Source organism: Vanessa tameamea, chromosome 10 (genome assembly GCF_037043105.1).
Source record: "Vanessa tameamea isolate UH-Manoa-2023 chromosome 10, ilVanTame1 primary haplotype, whole genome shotgun sequence".
In the NCBI taxonomy this organism is placed as follows: Eukaryota; Metazoa; Arthropoda; class Insecta; order Lepidoptera; family Nymphalidae; genus Vanessa; species Vanessa tameamea.
This window is the reverse complement of record NC_087318.1, coordinates 819723-842385: the sequence shown is the minus strand read 5'-3', so window position 1 is coordinate 842385 and position 22663 is coordinate 819723. Positions and strand designations below refer to the sequence as shown.

At 34.5% G+C, this 22663-nt stretch overlaps 1 protein-coding gene across 1 annotated transcript in view; it reads right to left on the bottom strand.

The window, feature by feature from the left end:
* LOC113395953 (protein peste-like) overlaps positions 1-22663 on the bottom strand; it is a 64325-nt gene that overhangs the window by 1276 nt on the left and 40386 nt on the right. The window contains exons 2-8 of the mRNA XM_026633701.2: positions 18081-18228; positions 8765-8903; positions 7649-7806; positions 5898-6113; positions 4147-4278; positions 1953-2124; positions 653-855 (exon numbers count right to left, since the gene is read on the bottom strand). Of these exons, the coding sequence (XP_026489486.1) occupies positions 653-855; positions 1953-2124; positions 4147-4278; positions 5898-6113; positions 7649-7806; positions 8765-8903; positions 18081-18200 (1140 nt within the window). The 5' untranslated portion in view covers positions 18201-18228. The remainder of the gene's footprint in view (positions 1-652; positions 856-1952; positions 2125-4146; positions 4279-5897; positions 6114-7648; positions 7807-8764; positions 8904-18080; positions 18229-22663) is intronic.

Sequence of the window (22663 nt, the reverse complement as noted above, 5' to 3'; positions counted from 1 at the left end):
TTCTTTTAGAAGTCATATAATAGACTGAAATAAGTGGACGGGAAAACGGGCCACCCAATGATAAGTATCTACGACCATAGCTATCGGTATAGTAAGAAATATTAACCTTCCCCTATATTGAAGCCCGTCCAATTAAGTACCATTCATCACATATTCTACCGAATAACAGTAATACTCAGTATTGTAGTACTCACTTACTCAGCAAACCAGAAGTTTGCTGAGTAAGTGAGTCAGTGTAACTTCAGGCACATTGGACATAAAATCTTAATTTCTTAAGCTGGTGGCGCATTGAATATTGACATTTCTTTAAGTGCCAATGTCTATGGGCAGTAGTGACCTATGATGTGGTCCACGTGGTGCCTACCTATTATAAATAATGAAATAAATAAATAAATATTGGACAACATCACATTCACATACATTACTCTGATCCCAATGTAAGTAGCTAAAGCACTTGTGTTATGGAAAATCAGAAGTAACGACGGTACTACAAACATCCAGACCCAAGACAACATAGAAAACTAATGAACTTTTTCTACATCGACTCGAACCCGGGACCTCGGAGTGGCGTACCCATGAAAACCGATGTACACACTACTTGACCACGGAGGTCGTCTAAAGATAGAAAGATCATTATTGTATATTAACTTACAGGTTCAATAGCGAAATAGAACGAATGTAGTTCTGGATCTGGGTTCATTCCGCGAACTTTCTCCCTCAGTTCCGGGTCACCGTGCAGGAAGTGAGGGAGCGAAAGGAAGGATGGACTGCCGTAACGACACGCTGAGACGTTCATCAAACCACCCCATCCGCAATCACCGTTGCAAAAACACGAATTCACTGGTGTTCTTGTCGCTGGAATTAAAATATAAACAGGATGAGAATTCGTATGTTGGGTTATTTTACACCAGTTGTTATGCTTTAGCTCACGTTTTGGTCGATCGCCAGCTGTTAGTTATAAAAGCTTATGTCTTTCCTTAGAGTTCAAGCTCGCTTTATATTAAGTTTCATCAAATTCGGTTCAGTGGTGCCGTGAAACAGCAAGAGACAGACAAACAAACAGTTACTTTGGCATTTATAATATAATTTTTTCATCCCTGGCAATGCCTCTGAAAAAATGTTTATACGTATTTCAAGCGATTCATCGCCGAGCATGAGATGAATTATAAACACAAATTAAGCACATGAAAATTCAATGGTGGTTGCCTGGGTTTGAACTCGAAATCATCGGTTAAGATGCACGCGTTCTAACCACTGGGCCATCTCGGCATTATTTATTTATACTACAAATATATTTGTATATAATTAGTATATAATAATTACTATTTGCCGCTCACTATCATTATACAAATATATCGTTGAAGCAGCTTCATATCACGGGGTCGTTAACAGATGCCACTAGTTAAAGCGCCAAGCGTTGGCTTCTTGATATAATGTTTGGATCTGGTCTGTTCTCGATTTGATTGTTACGTACGTACTGTTAGTTTGCTGTCAATATTGTGATGGCATTCGTTCAAACCCATTGGAAACCATGGTAAGTTGGCAACGGTTGTAAAAAAGAGATTGATTAAATAAACGTAAGAGAATTTCGTAAGAGAAGACGGTCACGAATCCAATTCCAAGAAGTTTGATGACGGTGACGAACATGAGAGGAATCGCTCGGCTAGACGTCTTCTTCCACTTTTCGATTGATATTTAACTTTAGGGGGAAAACAAGCTATTTAATATGGTGTAGATTTTTTGCGATATAACTTATTATGTAATGATAAATAGAATAAAATCTATCGATTCGGGTGCTTTACGAAGAGAACGCGGGCAAAACTATAAACACAAATTTGGTAATTTGGTATGAGGATTTGTATGTAACGCGTATAGGTTATTATTCTTTTAAATACATTTAAAGAAGCATTACGATGCTAAGGGTGAGTAAGATCGTTACTCGGTTTACTTACAATTGTCGAAGCTGATGTCAGTCATGGTGTACTTGTGATAGGGAAGACCGTCGTAGATACCACTTTTTTCATACTCCAAGTTGACAGTTCGGCACAAATCTGGCACGAACATTGTGAGCGTGCCTTCTTCGGTGAGATTATGTGGCATAAATTCGCCCGCGCTTCCTGTTATCTGCAACGTCATTTTGAATGAGGATATGTAAGAATTTTATATCAAGGGACGCACGTCAGGCATGGATAATGCAAGCATTAAGTCATCGTAATCAAAATCTTATAAGCTATTTTGATACGTCATTTGACAAAATGAATTTAAGGGTGGACTACCCTTAAATTGAATTTAAGGGTAGTTCACTCAGTTTTTTAACAGATCAGATTAGACCACTACATAAGTATGTCAGAAGAACTGGCATTACAGTGCGCGACCTGTAATGTTACAATTTGTAACATTTTAAATGTCAGCTGAGAAGAACTGAGAACTACAGTGCGCGACAGATTTAAAAAATATATTGTCAAACGGGTATTGTGTTTTCTGCTTTTTTTATTTATAACATAATCGAATCAATATTACCGCGCTGAATATGACCACTTTGATATTGTAATAACAACATGCTCGATTGAAGCGAATACTAAAAAACTAATCTTTGATTGCTACTTAACAGACGAGTGCTGCCGCTGAGGGAACTCACTAAAGCTGTCAGAAGTTTCGTGTATGAAAACCGGGAACTCGATGGTTACTTTTATTAATTACTTACATACAATTCAATTTATATATTACCTTGTATGAAAATAACTAAAAGGAAAACCTCTAATTTTTATTATATGTACAATCTTATACAAAATGTGTAGTAAAATTTGTGTTAATGTCCCAATGTCAGGCAAAGGATACCACCCCAATTTAAGGTGAAGGTTTTGACCTTACTCTATTACTCTGCTTCAATTTGGTTTAGTAGATACACGTGACAGATTCTCATCCACTACGTGCAGGTTCAAAATGCTTACCTTTAACGCCGAGCACGAAATATAATTAAAAATACAAACTAATCATGTTAATTCAGTTGTGCTCGCCCCGGAGTTGAATTCAGAATTATCGGTTAAGATTCACGTCTTGTAATCGCTGGGCCGTCACATGTTTAGTCGTCAGCAGTTTTAGAATTAAAAAAATAAATGATTCATTTGAAATAAATTGCACATATGTAATTATTTCGCAATCAGAAACCATCAACATGCAAACAAAAGATATATTATTTAAAGCCGGTTTGAAATAAGCTAATTTTAAGAAAAATTATCGTTCTATACAATTATGTGGTTCCTAGAAACGTTAATCGATATGTTTTATTAAGCGAGACGCTTTGATAAAAAAGTAATATCTATCACGAATACGTTTTCGACACCCACATCAACTGACCTAGTAAAAAAGTTCAATGCACCTGATCGTCTACAATTAGCAATTATAATTATTAAAATCAAAATATAAAAGTAGTTTGACTAGTAACGCAAAGATCTGCATTAATAGTGTGACAGTTCGCCTTATTGCCTCCACTGGTGACGGCAGGGCTGGTTCATTTTTTGCCAAGAGGACCGCAGTTGCGATTCAACGGGGGAATGCTAGTATTTTTACCACCATTCCTCATTGTCATGGTTTTTTTGTTCACATGTAATTCTTATGTAAATATATTTAACATAATAGAAACAATTTATAAGCATTATACTCGGTTATTTCATCGTCAAAAAAACTACCACCCGTTCAGAAAGAAAGATTTTAAACCTAATGAATCTGTAAATATTCCTTTTTTTCTAAAAATATTGTTTAACATTTATATTTATATTTAATAACTGATAATTTTGGAGCGTTTTCTGAAGAACTTTCAAAAGCATTAGTATTCCATGAAACGAGTCCTGAATAATCTTAGTATATGAATTACATATAACATATTGAGGAAAGTACGCAGATATTTATAACTTTGCCGATTCATAAATTCAAATCGCTTATTAAAAATACCATTAATAAATAAGGCATATTATTCAACACAAGATTATATAGATTATAAAAAAATCGTAGAGCTAATACTCGTTGACTTCCAGCAGGATATATTATCTTTCATTTAACTGACTTAACTTTGTATTTCGAAAATAAAAGTCTACTTGAATCAAGTTTATTTAGATTTTAAACAGACTGTTTAAGTTCATAGCTTACCTTAGCACATTCTCCACTGTAATAGGGTAAGATTTCATAGTTGTTCCATCTAAGTATCTGTCCCGGCAATGTCCCGCTCACCTCCCCTGTCGTCACCTCCACAAGCCCTTCTGTGTCCATTGAGTTATTTCTCTGGGAAATAGATAACATTTGTTATTTTACAAAAACATTTAACAACTCTACTGCATTTTAACCGATGTTTGCGGAATGAAACCTAACCGTGACACGCTGAATTTTCATGTCCTTCATTTGTATAATTTCTATAATTTAATTTTCTTAATCTCCATAATTCATCTTGTGTTCGACGAAGGAAAACTGCCACATGATCAACTCTAGGGAGATATTTTGCTCAGCAATGGGCAATTTGCAGGCCGTTACGTTACCCTATACTATACCTATAGAGGTTTAGTCTCGTCCGTGATCAAACTCGTTTTAAGTTCAGCAAAGTTATCAGGTTAATGGTTAAAGTGAGTGAGTATACATTGTACTAGAGTTTTAGTCGTAATTGTAATTATTAGTTAAGATACTAAGCTCCAATTTACTAATTAAAACAGGTATACTAATGTGAATTAAAATACAACACTTAGTGGCCGCATCATTATTATGTCAATGGTCGTCTATTGTGAAATTACATAATCTGACTTTGGTCATTTGAACTTCAATACAAACTGGTAATTCCAGTACTTTTTTTGATAAAGAATGATCAATTTCCTTTAATTTTTTTCTAAAATAACTTACGTTTGAAATATTTTTGTCAAAAAGTATATACTTGAATAATTTTTTCAGTGTTTGCACGAATGCATCTAAATTACTTTCTAAAAAAATGTAGAAAATTGAAGGCAATATCCTTTTTTTGATAAGCAAACCAAAATTTATGAAAGACTTAACAATATAATTACTTGACTTTAAACTAATTATCTCCACGATATTTGCGAATAACCCACGACCATTTATCGACTAAGATGACATTAATAAGCGAGCACTGATCGGCGTCAGTGTAAATTGTATCGGACAAGGGTCAAGTGTTTTCTCATGAAACGAATTCATCTTGTACTCACGTAGAGCGAGCACTGAGGGTATTTTCCTCTCTGAAGAATACAGATCTTAATCATTTTCGGTATTGGTTCTGTTATATTAGAATTGGTAAGCATTAGTTCAATTGATCTATAATGAGGAAGTTTACCGTCATTATCAGCTCATGTCTGTTGACAGCTGCCGCATCTCTCAAAGATAATGACTTTTAATAAGCTTAGAATATTTTTATTTCTAAGAAAATGGTATTGAACTGTTTTACTTCGTCTATTTATTAACAGATATTACAAGGTTTTAAGTCAGGATTAAACTTTTAATTTGCGCGATGTTTAAATGGCTTCGTATTTCGTGCTCCGAAGAAATCATTTAATCAGTATGTCAACCATGAAAAATTTAGTAAACTGTTGAAGAAATTAAAATCCAAAACAGGGAACGTAAGAATTGCTTTACTTTGTGGTAGGGCTTTGTACTATCTACCGCCAAACATCGACTTAATATCGTTTGAAGGTTGATTGAGCCAGTGTAACTACAGGCACAAGGAACATTACATCTTAGTTCCCAAGGTTGGCGGCGCATTTGCGATGTAAGGAATGACTAATATTTTTTACAGCGTCAACGTATATGGGTGGCGGTGACTCCTTACCATCAGGTATCCCATTTGACCGTCCGCTTATCATAAGAAAAATATAAGAACATGAGTATTTATGCTCAAGACGTACCTCATAAAACAATCCAAATCTGTCAACAGGTGGCGCCCCACCAGTAGTACTCGATGGCAGACTCTTCGCAAGATCCAGTAGTGGATCTTCGTAGCCGTCAAAGAGAAGCTCTCCAGCAAGCCTTGAAATGGACATACCGTGGCCAAACATGGCCAGTCCCATTGACAAGCCCTTCTGTCTAAGAAAGCCCCAATGTCGAGATCGGTAGATAGCCGACTGAAACATACAATACGGAACCATTAGCCAATGATTGGTGCATATAAAAATTATATACTAAATTAACAAAAGATATAACAAGTACATTTATTGCATATAATATATACCATACAGTACAATGATTGGGTTTCAATTGTGCTTATTCAGCTTATAAATTATGCTAATTCTTTCAGATCGTTGCGTTCATAGTATTCCGGCTATAATTGATTGAGTGACCGTCAAATGCCACACAAACGCAACTTTGGGTACCTATATGCACTTTGGTATGGGTTAATTAAATTTCGTCTGTTGTTGCGTGTTGTGACTGTGTGTATTTGTCTTTTTGTGTATCTGTGCTATAACACAAAGACCTATTCATAGCACAGGAAAATAACAATTACCTAAATAATTGAATTAGGAATTGGAATACTGGTTCTTATTATAATTTAATTCCAAAACATTTTTTTTTGACTCTTCAGTCATGTTAATCAAAAAGTGTCGTCACTGTATCAAAGACAAAACATAATATATTTGTTTTTTCATCGAAAACTTGTCCATGAATATTAAACAGTAACGTATACCGAGAATTTTATCTAATATTAAATCGACATATTTTTTTTGTCACATTAACCAAAATCATATAATTTTGAAGTTCGATGACCTCCGTAGTTGAGTGGGGTGTACACCGGTTTTCATGGGTACGCCACTCCGAGGTCCCGGGTTCGATTCCCGGCCGAGTCGATGTAGGAAAAGTTCATTAATTTTCTATATTGTCTTGGGTCTGGATGTATGTGGTACCGTCGTTACTTCTGATTTTCCATAACACAAGTGCTTTAGCTACTTACATTGGGATCAGAGTAATGTATGTGATGTTGTCCAATATTTATTTATTTATTTATTATTTACAATTGGCTGGCATGTAATATTTATTAAAGGCAATATATATATTTTTTTAAATTTTGAATTCGATTCTATTCGGTTATAAACACCGAATCCTACAATACTTAACTATTTCTCATAATTTATCGTAAATTTAACCACCATATTTAGAGGATATTATTATAATCGAATTTGAAAACTCCAGTCTGGAATACATTGTAACTGAGAATGGATTTCAGACTGAACTTTTTAATGACAAGCCTTTCAATCTTGTTAGCTGAAACAAAGTGGATTAAAAGTAGAAAACTTAGTAAATCCGCTTAACGTTAACTAATACATTTTTGATGAATGTAAAAAAGGTACACTTATATTTTTCACTATACGTTTGTACATATATATATTATATGATATTTGTATTCAAGTATGTGTGGGAAAATAAGTATCTTCGAATAATATTCTGTATGTTGTACATGTTCATTCATCCATTCCATCCATCCATTCATCAGTCCATTCATTAGTCCATTTTTATGTTAATAATAATTATTAAAATGATAAATATCTATAGACTATCTATACTTATTATTTGAGAAGATTCACTGCGTTTATTTACCTTTAAATGTATCAGGTCATGGTTATTAAAACTCAGGTGTTTTTGAAATAACAATGGTATTACTCACGGCTGCGATGACGTTGAGGATAGTAATGTTGTCCTGTAGGGTACCATTGCTGGTCTCGTCGAAGTACCAGCTCCGCTGCGTGCGGTACGACACGGAGTGGTTCTGGGGGTGAAATGTAACGTTCACGTGACGTCGGTGTTCACGAAAACGGTATGGCCCTGGGGATAGAATTGTTAATGCATTATAAATAAAATCTTTTTTAAAACTTGTTACATAGTTGGGGATAAAACTTCGTGCAGGCCCGTCTGGGTAGATACTACAAATTAATTAGAAATCTTACCACCTGCTGTGTTCTGATATGAAGGATGAGAAAGCCAGTGTAGTTACAGGCACAAGGGAGATTACATCTTAACTCCCAAGGTCGTTGAAACATTGGCAATGTAAAGAATGGTTGATATTTCTTAATGGTGGTTACCACATACCATCAGATGGTCCATATGTCTATTTGACTAACTTCGTTATAAGAAATAAATTTAAAATGTAGTAATTTCTGTAATTTGGCAGTGAATGAAATCCATCAACTCTTCAAGTCGACTCACAAAATTTAATAAATTCCAACTGTAACCGTAATTTAGTTTTTTCCTGGTCGATATGCGAAATATACTCGTCATATTTGAATTTTACACGCGCTTTTAATACTAAAAATACAAATATTTTTTGTTATAAGACTTCCACACAAATAACAGACATAAGTTCACGAAGAAGATAGAATCTTAGACTATAATTGACCATACACTTTCCGTGTCCAAGTCGTAAGTGTGTCACTTGGAATTGTTAACCAATCCTCATTCTTTACTCGTCTGCTTTTTTTCTAAACAAAAAAAGGTATCACATCTATATGATGTTGATACTGCTCGATTAGTATACATTTTGCTTTGGGGTAACGCTACAGATATTGAAACTGTTTCATACTCCAAAATAGATCTGACCGGTCTATTTTTAATCTTGGAACTCGAGACTCCCTTTGGGATGTTTTTAATAAAGTGGGTATACTTACAATGGTTTCAGGATATGTTTACAACAATATTATGTTTGATAAATATAGATCTGTTTGAAAGAAACGGCGACAATCACTGTACAGTGTACAGACACGAGGAAGAAGAAAATCTATCTTACCTATTTCAACCAAATCTGGTATTTCTTCAGGAAACTGTTCCGCGTTGGTCCAGTTGAAGAGATACACGTCGAAGAATAGCGGTAGGGATGGCGCCACCCAGTCGTTGTAGCTTCGGGCTTGAGGCGATAACTTAATTTGCTAAAACATAATACAGCATGTTTTAATAACAGGAACATTGATATTACTAAAACTCCGAAACCCGCTGTACCTTCTGGTGTAAGATTTATATATTTTGCTGTAGCGGTTTTTCCGTCAACTTTACAAAAAACAACGTCTCCCTGTTATATAGAAATCTTGAAGTTTTTATTTTCTCGATTTTCAATATCGAATTTTTATCGTCTGTCCGAGTTCTCTTCCAATATGGCGACCTTTTTTGCTTCGGTATTTAATTTTCAGAACGGACAAATATTGAAACATATTTACATATTTATATTTATATATTACATATTTCTCTGTGAAAGCCTGTATTTTGGTAGGTACCACCCATTCATAATATACACTACTACTAAATAATACTACTTATTATTTATGTGCTCCGGTAGGAAGTATAAATGAACCACTACAATAAGGCTAAGGGACATTTTCAGTTCCTAATGTTGCTAACGCAATATTCCTATTGAGGAAGGAATTAAAAAAAAACTTTAGATTAACACATTCGATGCGATTTACGAATTAATAGCTCTGCTATATTATGCACTATAAACAGCTTTATTTATGTGTTTGTTATGTATTTATTTATAAAACTATTCAAATTTACTTATAGCAACTTTAATTTTACTGCCAAAGTTCCAATAAAAACTTCATCGACATTAAAAACGGGATTTTTTCATAAATACCACGGATACAAGATCGCGTCATGATATGATATCACGTCAATTCAATGTCAAAGTCTTTAAATTATCTTTGTTCCTCCTGTGATTGGAATAGGCTTTAAGGCAGTTTGTTTATTGAAGAAATTTGACGAATCCAGCTGTAACCTTTGGTTTCATCCTATTCATAATTAAAGTCGTGCCGTCTGTTTATGTCAACCTTGATCGTTATTGGGGATTAATTAAAACGGTTTAAATACGCGATTGACTGGGGTCAAACGAAGTAATTGAGTTTAACATGGAGCAAATTGGCGAAACGTGCAATGACTTATAAATGTATTGATATTTCATGCATTTATTTATGATATCAGATGCTCTTGACCATAGGCTTCGGCTACAGTGGCCAATCACAAAAAGCTATCTGCGCAGATGTCGAAGTGCACCAATAAGGGGGCACTGTACCCTGTCAGATATCAGTTCACGGCTTTACGTGCACGGGATTGTGACAAATCAAAGTTCTACCTACATAATAACATAACATAATCAGCCTGTAAATTCCCCACTGCTGGGCTAAGACCTCCTCTCCCGTTGAGGAGAAGGTATGGAGCATATTCCACCACGCTGCTCCAATGCGGGTTGGTGGAATACACATGTGGCAGAATTTCGTTGAAATTACACACATGCAGGTTTCCTCACGATGTTTTCCTTCACCGCCGAGCACGAGATGAATTATAAACACAAATTAAGCACATGAAAATTCAGTGGTGCCTGCCTGGGTTTGAACCCGAAATCATCGGTTAAGATGCACGCGTTCTAACCACTGGGCCATCTCGGCTCTTTGAGTTCTACCTAGGGCTGTATAAAGATTTTTTTTTTTCTTTGCAAAGAAAACTTTACTTGACCAGTAGTTTATTTTACCTTTTAAACGTAACACGTAAATGCGATTATTAGACGATAAAATTATACTTATAGTTATCCCAAAAATGTATTCATCTACAAGTTATACATAACAACATTTCTTTATCAAAGTATTTCCAATAAATTGTTTTTTCCATTTATTTTCATTAGTTGGAAATTAATGAAAATGGGGCCTTAATGACGCAAGCTATTAAATACACATATGTTTTTATATATACTTTATATATTTACCATTAGTGTCGTACACTGTTGAGGTATTAATACAAATCATTTAATAAACCATCGAGTAACTTATAAACTGTGAATAAAACAAACTCGTTCAGTCAAATCTTCAAAATTCAAATTTATGAAGTGTTTTCAAATCTATATACGTACAATACAACAATAAAAATGAACTATTAATATACTGTATCTGTCTGAAATTATTTTTATGTTATTGAAATTACGTCTGGTCATCATAGTACATAATATTTGTACAATTTTAAATAAAAAACAATCGCGAGAACGTAAGACTTTACTGGGTGATATGGCTTTGTGCAAGTCTGGGTCCACTCATCATATTTTCTACCACCAAAGATTGTTGTGGTCCAGTTTGAAGGGTGAGTGATTCAATGCAGCTACGCCTACAGATACAAGAGATATAAAATAGGTATTAGTTCCCAAAGTTAGTGACGCAGTATAAAAAAAATAAGTTATTACACTGCCCAAACAAGAAGTGTAATGTTTTAAAGGATTCATGTGCGTGCGTATGTTTGTATGTGTGTCTTTCTTTATGCCACTATAACTTTTAAATCCTTGAATAGATTTCGTTCAGTGGTATCTTTAGACTTACATCATCCCGCGTGAATTAATTCATTCTCTAATTCAGGGCAGTAGTATTTTTCAATTATAACGTGAAACGAAAGACAATAACAAGTACTATATGTTATATGTTATTTTCTCCCGACCCTTTTTTTTCTGTACTATCGGTCGCCATGGGCGACAGTATCTCTTGCATAAAAAAACGAATGACGTTCAGAAACGGATGAATCGGGTATTCAATTCCTCACACTGGATAATCTGATCTGACGTCACTAATAATCAAAAGCGGGCTTGGCGGACAGTTCCAGCACAAACTGTCGTGGCATGGCTTTGACTTGGCTTGGCCTGGCTTAGAATATAGCGTGGCGTTACAAACGTTATTAAAGTTTTCGTATATAACCTGATTATATAAGTTAATGTTAAAAGTCAGTCTACGCAGGTATAGATGCGGACAATACTTGTTTTATTAATTGCTAATTACATATGTAGATATTATATAAATCCATTTACGAATCAATTTATATAATATATTAAAGCTATGTTAGTATAATGTAACTGGTTTTATTTTTGTACTAGCTGTGCTTCCCGGTTTTACACGCGTTTGTTTTATCTGTATACTATTTAACGCAACAGTAACACTAACAACACTAAATGCGAATATTTTATTTATTTTAAGTTAGTATTATAAAGTTTCGTCAAAGATTACGAAATATTTTTCACGTTAAATAATGAGTGAATGAATGAATGAGTCCCTTGTGATGTTTTATTAGTTTTTTTAAACCGTTACCTAATAAGAAATAAATCACTCAAATTAATAAATATTACAATATTCTATAATTTTTATACCATGATAAGTCAAGTCTGACAAACCTGAATCACGCTATCAATGTTTCCTGTGACGATATATATATATAAATAATATAATCAAACACTTTCTATCAGGAAGACCTCAGAGAAGATACCTTTTACGATACACGCATTGTTCCCTTATGTGAGCACAAAATATGCTGCTTGAGTGTCGGGAATCAGGAAATGCTGTCAACGTCAGTAGGGCTAACAGTAACAATCACTTAGAAAAAAGAAAATCATAAAACGCTGCTAATGTAATGTAATGTATGCAGGGGCGGCCTTAGAGGGTGGCGAGCAAGGCAATCGCCCGGGGCCTCGCTCTTGCAGGGTCCTCGCGCAAAAATCCAAGCAAAATTAAAATAGATTTTTTATTTAAAACTTTTTTTTGTTTTTGATCCCTAATTATTTATTAAGGTTATAAAATAACAGTAAATTAAAATTAAGTTAGTTTACAAATTAATTAATTCAGAACATAATTGATAATATCGCGCCTCGAAACACTTGAAGATAGGTTTTTTAATCGCATAATTCCCGGCCCATGCTTTAATAAAAGATTTTAGTCTAAGGAATACGCCAACTACATCCATTTAAAAAATTATAAGTTCTTTATTTGTTAACTTTGTAATTATTTAAATGTAAAATATTTTAAAAGTACACAAATTTTATTTATTTGTATAACTCCACCATCACTCGTCAAACATAACAAATACCTAAACCAAACAGCCAGACCTACTTTCGAATCACATACATACTTTTCACCGAGGACAGGGGGCCTCGCAAAGACCTACCGCCCGGAGCCTCGCAATGAGTAAGGCCGCCGCTGAATGTATGTAAATGTAATGATACTCCGACGTCAGTAAGACTCGAAATACATTTATAATATTTTTATAAGCTTTCCTTATAAATCTAATGCCTTTTGAAACCTATAGGTAGTCCCAAGGAGGAGTACTTACTCGTATTCACTTGAAACTAATACTTTAGGGTTTAAGAAATTGCGACCTTATTTCGGCTACTGATTTAGTCCATTTGTATACATAACATTCTTTATATACATAAATATTTTTACATATAAAGAATCTTAAGAATGTCTTCTATAAATATAAACTTCAAGGAACTTATTAAAATTTATATTTTTCCTAACATTTAAACTCCTGTTGATGCATCGGTAGAATTGATGGCGACTCTACAGTCAATTAGTTTTATTTAGATATATTTATTATTATTGTTTTCCTGCTTTATAGAATAAAATATTTTATAATATAATTAAATTAGAATTGATTTTACAAATTCCTGCATATATTCATTGATGTGAACCAATTAAATTATATAATTTATAGTTAGCATTAAAAGTATTTGCTGATTAAGCCTTTCCATCTTAGAATTCCTTAACGGTTTGAAGGGACGATCGGTTTGTTGCGGCTGAGAGGATCTGCAAGATTCAGGTTGATCACGTCTGTCGTGAACGAAAACGTATATTTAATAAATACTGAGTGAATTATGCACGTTTTGGTATGAGTTTGTTTATGAATTATATGGTAAAGTGATTAAGCCCCGGCAAGGGACCCAGAGAGTTGGAGCTCGGGGCAAAAGGTTGAGAAACTGGCAACTATCCTATCCAAGTTCAACAACAATGAACCAGAGCGATATTTTACTGTTTTCTGTCCGTTTCAGTTTGACATAGTCTCATAAATAGTCATATAAACCATTAACATCCTTATGTTGTCTACGAGTCTGTCCGAAAAGACAAAAAGGTTCCAGGTTGATAGAGGTCCGTCACACTCAGTTGAGTATCAGTATGTACTTGTAGTCGGTACAGCTATTTAAGAGCCAGTGGCAAATGTCGTAAATATTATTTTTAATTTGTTGACATAATTATTTGTTTTCGCAGAGGGCGCCGAAAGATTTTTATCCATTAAGAGTTTTTTAAAAAGACCTTCCGTGCAACTCCTTCAGTGTTTTTTTTTTTTATTGAATTGGTTGGCGGACGAGCTTATGGGCCACCTGATGGTAAGTGGTCACCATCGCCCATAGACAAAGGCGCTGTAAGAAATATTAACCATTCCTTACATCACCTATGCGCCACCAACCTTGGGAACTAAGATGTTATGTCCCTTGTGCCTGTGATTACACTGGCTCACTCACCCTTCTAACCGGAACACAACAATACAGAGTACTGTTATTTGGCGGTAGAATATCTGATGAGTGGGTGGTATCAACCCAGACGGGCTTGCACAAAGTCCTACCACCAAGTAGTAGTCTCCACATAGTGTTCCGGTAAAAGATTCTAGGTTCCATCAATAGTACTACTCGTTTTTGACTAGAGATCGTGAGGTAAGTACTAGTCGTCGTGGTATAGCAAATATTTTTCTTGGATCCTCATGTTTTAAAAAATTAGCAAATGTTCATAAAAACAAAATACTTTTAAGCATATATTTTTTCTGAAACCCGATTATTCGAGGAAGAGGCATCAACTCCATCACAAAGTAAATAAGTTACTAGGGCATAATATACCTAAATTACCCATAAATATATTAAGCGAGTTTAGGTGTAAATTTGCATACTAAGATAATAATAATCTTAATAAGAGCCTTTATTCGCTGACCAAAAATACGTAAAACACTATAATACTAAGTATAAAAAATGTTATTATTCTAAGTGGTGTTTAGAATTCTTCAGCAACCAGTTTTTTGGTCAGGTTAGCTTTCGACATAGGCCTCCCCTAGTTTCTTCCATTCGTGTCTGTCACGAGCAAGTCTTCTCCAACCTTTTGGCAGTTTATATTTCCATCTCTTGATTTGACGTCCCTTTTAACATTTTCCATTCCTAGGATGTCATTCCATTGCGTCTTTCGTTTCCCTTTGTTTGTTCTCATAATGTGACCAGTCCAGTTCCATTTCAGGTTTTTAATCTTTAGTACATCGCTCACTTCCGTCTTTTTGCTTATTTTCGTAATCCTCCATCTGTCACGTAGCCTTATGCTTAGCATGCTTCGTTCCATATTGCGTTGGCAAACTATAAGTTTTAGAATGTTTTTACTGGTAGAAGGCCAAGGTTGTAGCGACTATTATTAAACACTTCTTTGCATATCTTCTTCTTCTTCTTCTTATATATAAAAATAAGTGGTATTTTTCGTTGCCACTTTATAACTCAAGAACGGGCTCATCTATCCAAACCGAATTTGTTCGGACCATTTAGTAGATGGTTTATGTGAAGTTTGCACAAAATCAAAATCGGTCGAGTGGTTCTTCATTTATCACATTTTTTGTAACAAATGATTTCAATAAATGGCGGATCATTTTGTTAATGGAGATTTTTTAGACGGGGAATTGTCTGTCAAATTAAAAGTAAGTATCGATTAAAAATGAGTACACTCATCCACCAGTTTCAATAGGTAATACGTCTTAATTCAATTTATTATTCCCAAATAACCCATGGCATAGCATTAAATACTGGCATGTAACACAATTTCTTATTTTAAAAATGATTGGGCTGTCATTAGAAATAGTACAAAAATCAGTTAGAACATCGACTTATTTCTTAAAAAAATACATTACTTAATTGCTATTTAAAAACTAAAATCATATCAATATTTACTTACGTTTGTCGATTTAAAAGTAGCGTGTACTTTCAATTTTTAAATTGAACTCAGTTTTTTAGTGCGCTGTCGGTGTTTCATGTAGTTAGCAGGCTTTATTTGAATTAAATTGTCAAACGCATTTACACAAACGGTAAGTTTTGAACTGTTGAAGTGATTACATGTATGTGTGTTTATTAATTTTAAAAAAACATACTGCTGTGTATTTTATTATTTTTTAATAGATTATTTTATTGACATTTTTTTATACATTGACAAGGAATGCAGTTATATAGGTACAGTGTTAAATTTTTTTGCTTGTTTTCCCGCAAAGAATTGATTTAGTAGTCAATACCTATTCCTTTTGTATTTTTATTTTTACGCGAAACTGAATCGATATCTTGCGGGAAAATAGCCACCAATATTTCGTCCCGTATATTTCCAGAATCACATGTATAAATACTGATACACCACTATTAATGTAGCAATTTGTTTTCAATTTAATTTTTTCTTTTGTATATGAAGGATGAAGGATCAATGCCACGAGCCAGACGAGCAAATATAGGTCGGCGAACGCGTAATACAAATTATGTGACATCACAAAGACGATCACAGACTGCAGATGAACGCACACAAGCTAATGCATCGCAGCGTGAACGTAGTGCACGAAATAGATCAGCTGACCCTGTGCCTGTACTGAATCTTCCACGGTGATCGCGAATACGTCGTGCTACTTTGACTGGAACGATGTGTGCTGCTTTTAATTACAACAATCAGATTGATTATAGTATGTACGGATACATCGGAATGATGGACGTAATATGTCCACATTATGATCCGGCAAAATTTTCAGGTGAAATGCCCGGCATGTGTTGTGCTAATGGCAAAGTTAGATTGCCAGCATTAAAAATTCCACCCGAAAATTGGTGATTAAAATCGTGAATTGGATCAACGTCGTACAATTGTTTCTAATACAAGACGAGAATTTTTTCGAGAGCTACAATGGTTTTTCCATCAGCATAACGCATTAGTTTAAATGTTTAAAATTGCTCTCGATCGTATGCCATCTGATAATCACAAATTCGTAATAAGGGCTGATAGAACACCTTTTGGAGAGCATGCCAGGCAATTCAATGCACCGACAATTGATGAGGTTGCAATTGTAAATGTTGGTGATCAATTTCAATCCCGTGATATTGTACTTCATCGCAGAAATGAGGAATTGCAACGTGTTTCGGAACTTCATCGTAGTTATGATGCATTACAATACCCAATATTGCATTGGAAAGGTGACGGTGGCTACCATATCAATATACCAATAACTGATCCACAAACCGGTAAATAACCGAATATTCTTCAGAATAATATAAATCATGATTGGTTGAGAGAACGCGCCATTTTAGCACCAAAGAACATTCATATCGATGCTATTAATTTTCAAATTCAAGAGAAACTGCCAGGTGTATTCACGACAAATAAATCACTTGACAGTGCTATGAATCAAGATGAGGCATTGAACTTTCCAGTTGAATTTTTAAATTCACTGGAACCGGTTGCTATGCCACTGCACTGCTTAAATCTGGCCCCAAGGGCAAACACTTCACCTTTGTGGTGTGAATTTGGAAGAAACATGTTTTTCACACGACCAACTTTATGTTGCCTGTTCCATAGTCGGTACCCCCAGCCGTTTGTTTATTCACATTCAAAATGGAAAAACCAAAAATATTGTTTATCCAAATGTTTTGGAATTATTTTTTTAAACAGCTAGCAATTAAGTAAATATATTTTTTTAAGAAATGAATCGATGTTCTAACTCATTTTTGTATTATATCCTTTATACGTAGCGAAGTACGTACCGGGCCGCTAGTAAGATGTAAATTATAATTAAAAAGAAAAACGCTTGTTTAATGTCCTTACGTTGCCTTTACTTGCCAAACCAGTAATTTTGTGTCGTTTTAAAAATGAATTCTGTTCAAATACTGGGTGTATTTGAACAGATTCCATTTTTGAAAACCATGTAACACTCTCACATCAGATATTCTACCGCCAAACGGTAACATTTAGTGTTGTGGTTTCCGGTTTTATTGTTGAGTGAGCAATTTAGTTACAGGCCCAATGGAGATAACAGCTTAGGTCCCAAGATTGCTGATGTATTGCTATTTCTTACAGCGCCAATGTCTACAGGTGGTGGTGACCACACCTACTAAAATTCTAAAAAAAATATGAAGTATTGTTACGTTATGTAGCTTCCTCTATAATTATTCGTGAAGCTGATATTCGCTGTGTATATTAACACATTTATTTGTATGGTACACACGCACCAGATTTATAATATAATTATAGATTATGTCGCAATGTACTTACAGAATTAAATGCAGATTCAAAGATGGAGTTCCAAGCGAGCGCAGTAGCGAGCGCCGCGCCTGCGCAGAGAGCGATCAAAAAGATCGCCAAGCGTCGGCACGTGGGCGCGCGCCCGCGCATCGCGTACGCGCACTCTATTGCGGCAGATCTATAACAAGAAAAACGATAGTAAAAAAAAAAAATTCAATAATATTAAATTAAGAATATATTATTTTTATAGCGAGACATACTCTGAGTTGAACATTGTTGAATCATAGTTGAAAATAGGAATAATAAGTATTATTATCATAACAATACTAGTTTTTAAATGAAAGATTTAAAATAATTAAATCTTTAATGTGCATTAGTAGAAATTCGTCAATAAATTTTCATGAATGACTCTAATCCATAATTTTGCTTCCGAATTCGTTTTAGAGATATTTAGATAGGTTTGGAATAGGTCATTTGCATTAAATAGATTTAATAAAATAGAGGCACAACGCATTTTATTATCCTACAATGACGTCATTTGAACCATTTAGACAAAGAAACAGCGTCGATTGAAAATTAAAAATAATATATTATAAGTAATATTAGCAGTGTTACGTAATACGCATTATTTTTCAGTTGAAACATGTTCGAACTTGAAAGTACAAAAACCTGCTAGCATTTTTACCACCATTCGACGCGGTCATGGTTTATACAGTAACTATTTTTAATTTTTATTTGTATAGTTCAGGGCGTAGTGTTCATAATTTTTTTTGTAAATGAATTTGTATTGTTTTAATACTTACATAACATAATCAGCCTGTAAATTTCCCACTGCTGGGCTAAGGCCTCCTCTCCCGTTGAGGAGAAGGTATGGAGCATATATATTGTTTTTATATTACTTATTTATCATTTGATAGATTAAGTAATTATTTATTTTCGTTATTATACTATGTGACTGGTTGCCGCCGGGTATAGTTAAGAAATGTCTACTTAAAATAACTACAACTTCAAGTTACAAACAAAAAAGGACTGAGCAAACTAAATACCTAAATATTTAATATCTTAAATGCGTTCCAAGATAAGTTACAAAACAAAACAAGACAGTATAAAAAATGCTTCAGAATAAAAAATAATAACTGTTTTCTTAAAAGATTACTAGCAATGCCCCAAATTAGTTAAGGAGTTACTTATATTCCTACTTACCCCTCCTTTTAAGGTTATCACTTGTGTAGGAGTGGGGACGACAACAGCCCAAGGGGCCAGAATCGATCCTGCGCCTTTCTTTGCCCGTAAATCATTGCGCTATTGGCGCTTTGAAATTATATATTTATGTATAATTCGTATTAATAAGCAGAAGAAGCGTGAAATTCACGATTGTCGCGTCAAATTGAAAGTCTAAATTGAAAGCGAGTGAAACTAAGATTAATATTATAGACTAATCTACTAGTATGAGTTGTATGTACTATGTATAAAGGCTTAGTAGTTGTTTCAGTTAGAACTTACATAAATCTGTTTTCCGTGTATAAGTATAGACGAGTAGATACACAATGCTTTGTCTCCTTCCTACGAATATCATATTTCTAATGACAGAAAGAGCTATACGTTTATTGGTAAGGTCACATATATTTAATCTCAAATGCCAACCTTCAAACGATTCCCCAAGGAGAGGTTTTACCATGAAAATCACAATGCATCCCTAGCGACCACTTACCGTCACCGATTTGAACCAAAACGATAAAAATGGTAACAATCTACTTTGGAATCCATTACCAATTAATTATGTTGATCCGTTTATTCTAATAAAAATAATATGTTCATTAAAAACATCATTTAAATAAACACACAGTACTTCAGTACAGTACAGTACTTCAGTAAAAATTCATAATATTTAAACAATTGTAAAAGCTATCAAACTATGAGACTAATTAAACACACTATTTAGACAACCAAGCGCGTCACTGTAGGCCACGTTACTGGCTCAAGATGAATAACTCCAAAAATTTCAAAGCAGCATTTGAGTATGATATGATTATTTGATGTAATTTTATGATGATCGCTTCAGTATTTAAAACATCAAATTCGCATTCGTTTTTTTAAATATTAATAGCGTAAGCCGATTTATGTCCCAATGATTATGGGACGATGGCTGTACATAAAGAATCGTTACAACCGTTTTAGGCACTTAAAACATTTAGGTATTTATGTAAATCGGTTCAATGGTTTCTTAGTTCTACGACATACTGTGATGCAGCATATATTATCGCTTACTTCGGTCTTACACTTCCCGATATCATAAGGTCAAATTTTTTGACATACCTATGCTTAGCCCATTTGATAATCCTCCTACCTTTTTTTCCACCTGGAAAAACGCATTACGCATTTTCCCCACATGAAGTGCGGGGTAGGTGGGATTCGCCGGTGCCCAGGACGCCTAGTGCGCCTTGTACACCGGAATATGGGTACTAAAAAACCAGTGGTACCCCTCTCCATCTTTTCGGCGGGCGCCACAGGATCGCATTCGCAAGCTACCGTGACGAAACAATCTGCCTTCCTCTATCATCGAGAAAAAAAAATCAGAATATAAAACTATCGATTCGAAATATGTCAAAAGAAATTTATCGTCCAGAAATCAACAAATACCAATTTTTTACTATTGAAACATTTATAAATGACTTCTGCTTATAAGATTTTTTTCTCACGCCAAGCTAAAGATGAATTTTAATCATTCGAAACCACAATGTGTTCTTGCCCGGATTTGAAACCCTGATTTTCGTTTAGGAATCACGTTTTATGTAAACTGGGTCAAACCGTGTACGTAAACTTATAAAAGTATAACTTAAGGCCTAGCCAATAGCAAATTATCTGTACATGGTAGTAAGTATCTACCAAAAGGGTCCCATATTCTTGGATGCCCAAGGGCCCCAACATAGCTTGAGACGGCTCTGAGAATAAGGTACCTTGTACACCAAAGAACTAAAGACATAATATAAAAATCACGTATGAACTGACACATATCTTAATAGATAGCGAATTGTATAACATTGACATTACTGTGCAGCACAGAGGTCAGCGCTCTCTTATCATTCAATTCCGTGTTATGTAAGATTATTATTCGTGCTAAGGTCCGGTGATAGGTTAATTTGTTTAAACGTGTTAGCACACCTATATATTTTGTAAGTATACGTATATCGTTTTGTTTTCTTGATTATATTTCTTGTCGAGCCGAGATGGCCCAGTGGTTAGAACGCTTGCATCTTAACCGATGATTTCGGATTCAAAATCCAGGTACCGCTGAATTTTCAAGTGCTTAATTTGTGTTTATAATTCATCTCGTGCTCGACGGTGAGTAAATCTGTATGTGTCTAATTTCAACGAAATTCTGCCACATATGTAATCCACCAACCGCATTGGAGCAGCGTGGTGGAATATGTTCCAAACCTTCTCCTTGAAGAGAGAGGAGGCCTTTACCTCAGCAGTGGGAAATTTACAGGCTGCTAAAGTAAAATGTAATGTAATATTTCTTGTATTCAACATTTATAGACGCTTTTTGAACGTATGATCTATCATAATAGCCAAGTTTATACGGTTGCAAGTCTGGTTATTAAATAAAAAGTTATAAGGCGTTCTCTTTCAAGCTATTGTCACTAGCAGCCCCGGTAAAGAATGTTGGCAGTTTATATCTGGTATTTCAACTTCAAGGAGGAGAAAGGACGGGTAGCTAATAATGAGCAAGTTCCATTGGTAACTATAGTCTATTACAGAGAACAAAAGCCAAATAAACAACATTTGACATCGAAATGACGCGCTATCATTGGTCGAGAGCTGGGATAGTCTATGATATTGATTATAGATTTGCAATAAATTTGAACCCGCAATCATCAACCGCATCCTCATCGTTTAAGATGCACAAGTTCAAACCAATGTGCCATCTCAGCTCTTAACGATACACTTTGATTTAACATATTCCATGCAAGTTATTTATCGCTCTTCTATATTAGAGTTACAGACAATTCTTGATTAATATGTTTTTAGATATTATACAAAAAAATCTACGTCACTACTTATGTATATTAAGAAGCATTTTACTTCCAAACGTCCGACAAAAATTCCGACATTCAAGACTGTCATTATTTCGCGACTCCATAATGAATATCATATATAATTCAAGATCTCGACCGAAGATACCGCGTCAATTAAAAGTCAAATGTTGTTATTCTGTTCAACTCCTCTTGTTGTCAAAATATAATCTACATAAATATGTACGGTATTAATCTAACAACGACACGAATGTTTCTTTAGTTGTTGGTCGAAACACTTCGCTTATTATAATTTATTATATAAAGAATAATAAGAAATAATAAAAAAACATATATTTATATATAAACTAGCTGAACCCGCGCGAAATTTGTAAAACACAAAGTTCTAACCCCCGTTTTACCCCCTTAGGGGTTGAGTTTCGTAAAATATATAAAACAAACTTACTTGCCAAATTTCAAGTATGTAGGTGGTTTAGTTTCTGAGATTTCGTGATTAATCAGTATTTCGTTTTTATATATAAATATTCAATATATAATTTAATTCGATACATACATCCGAGGTGTACCACAAGACGT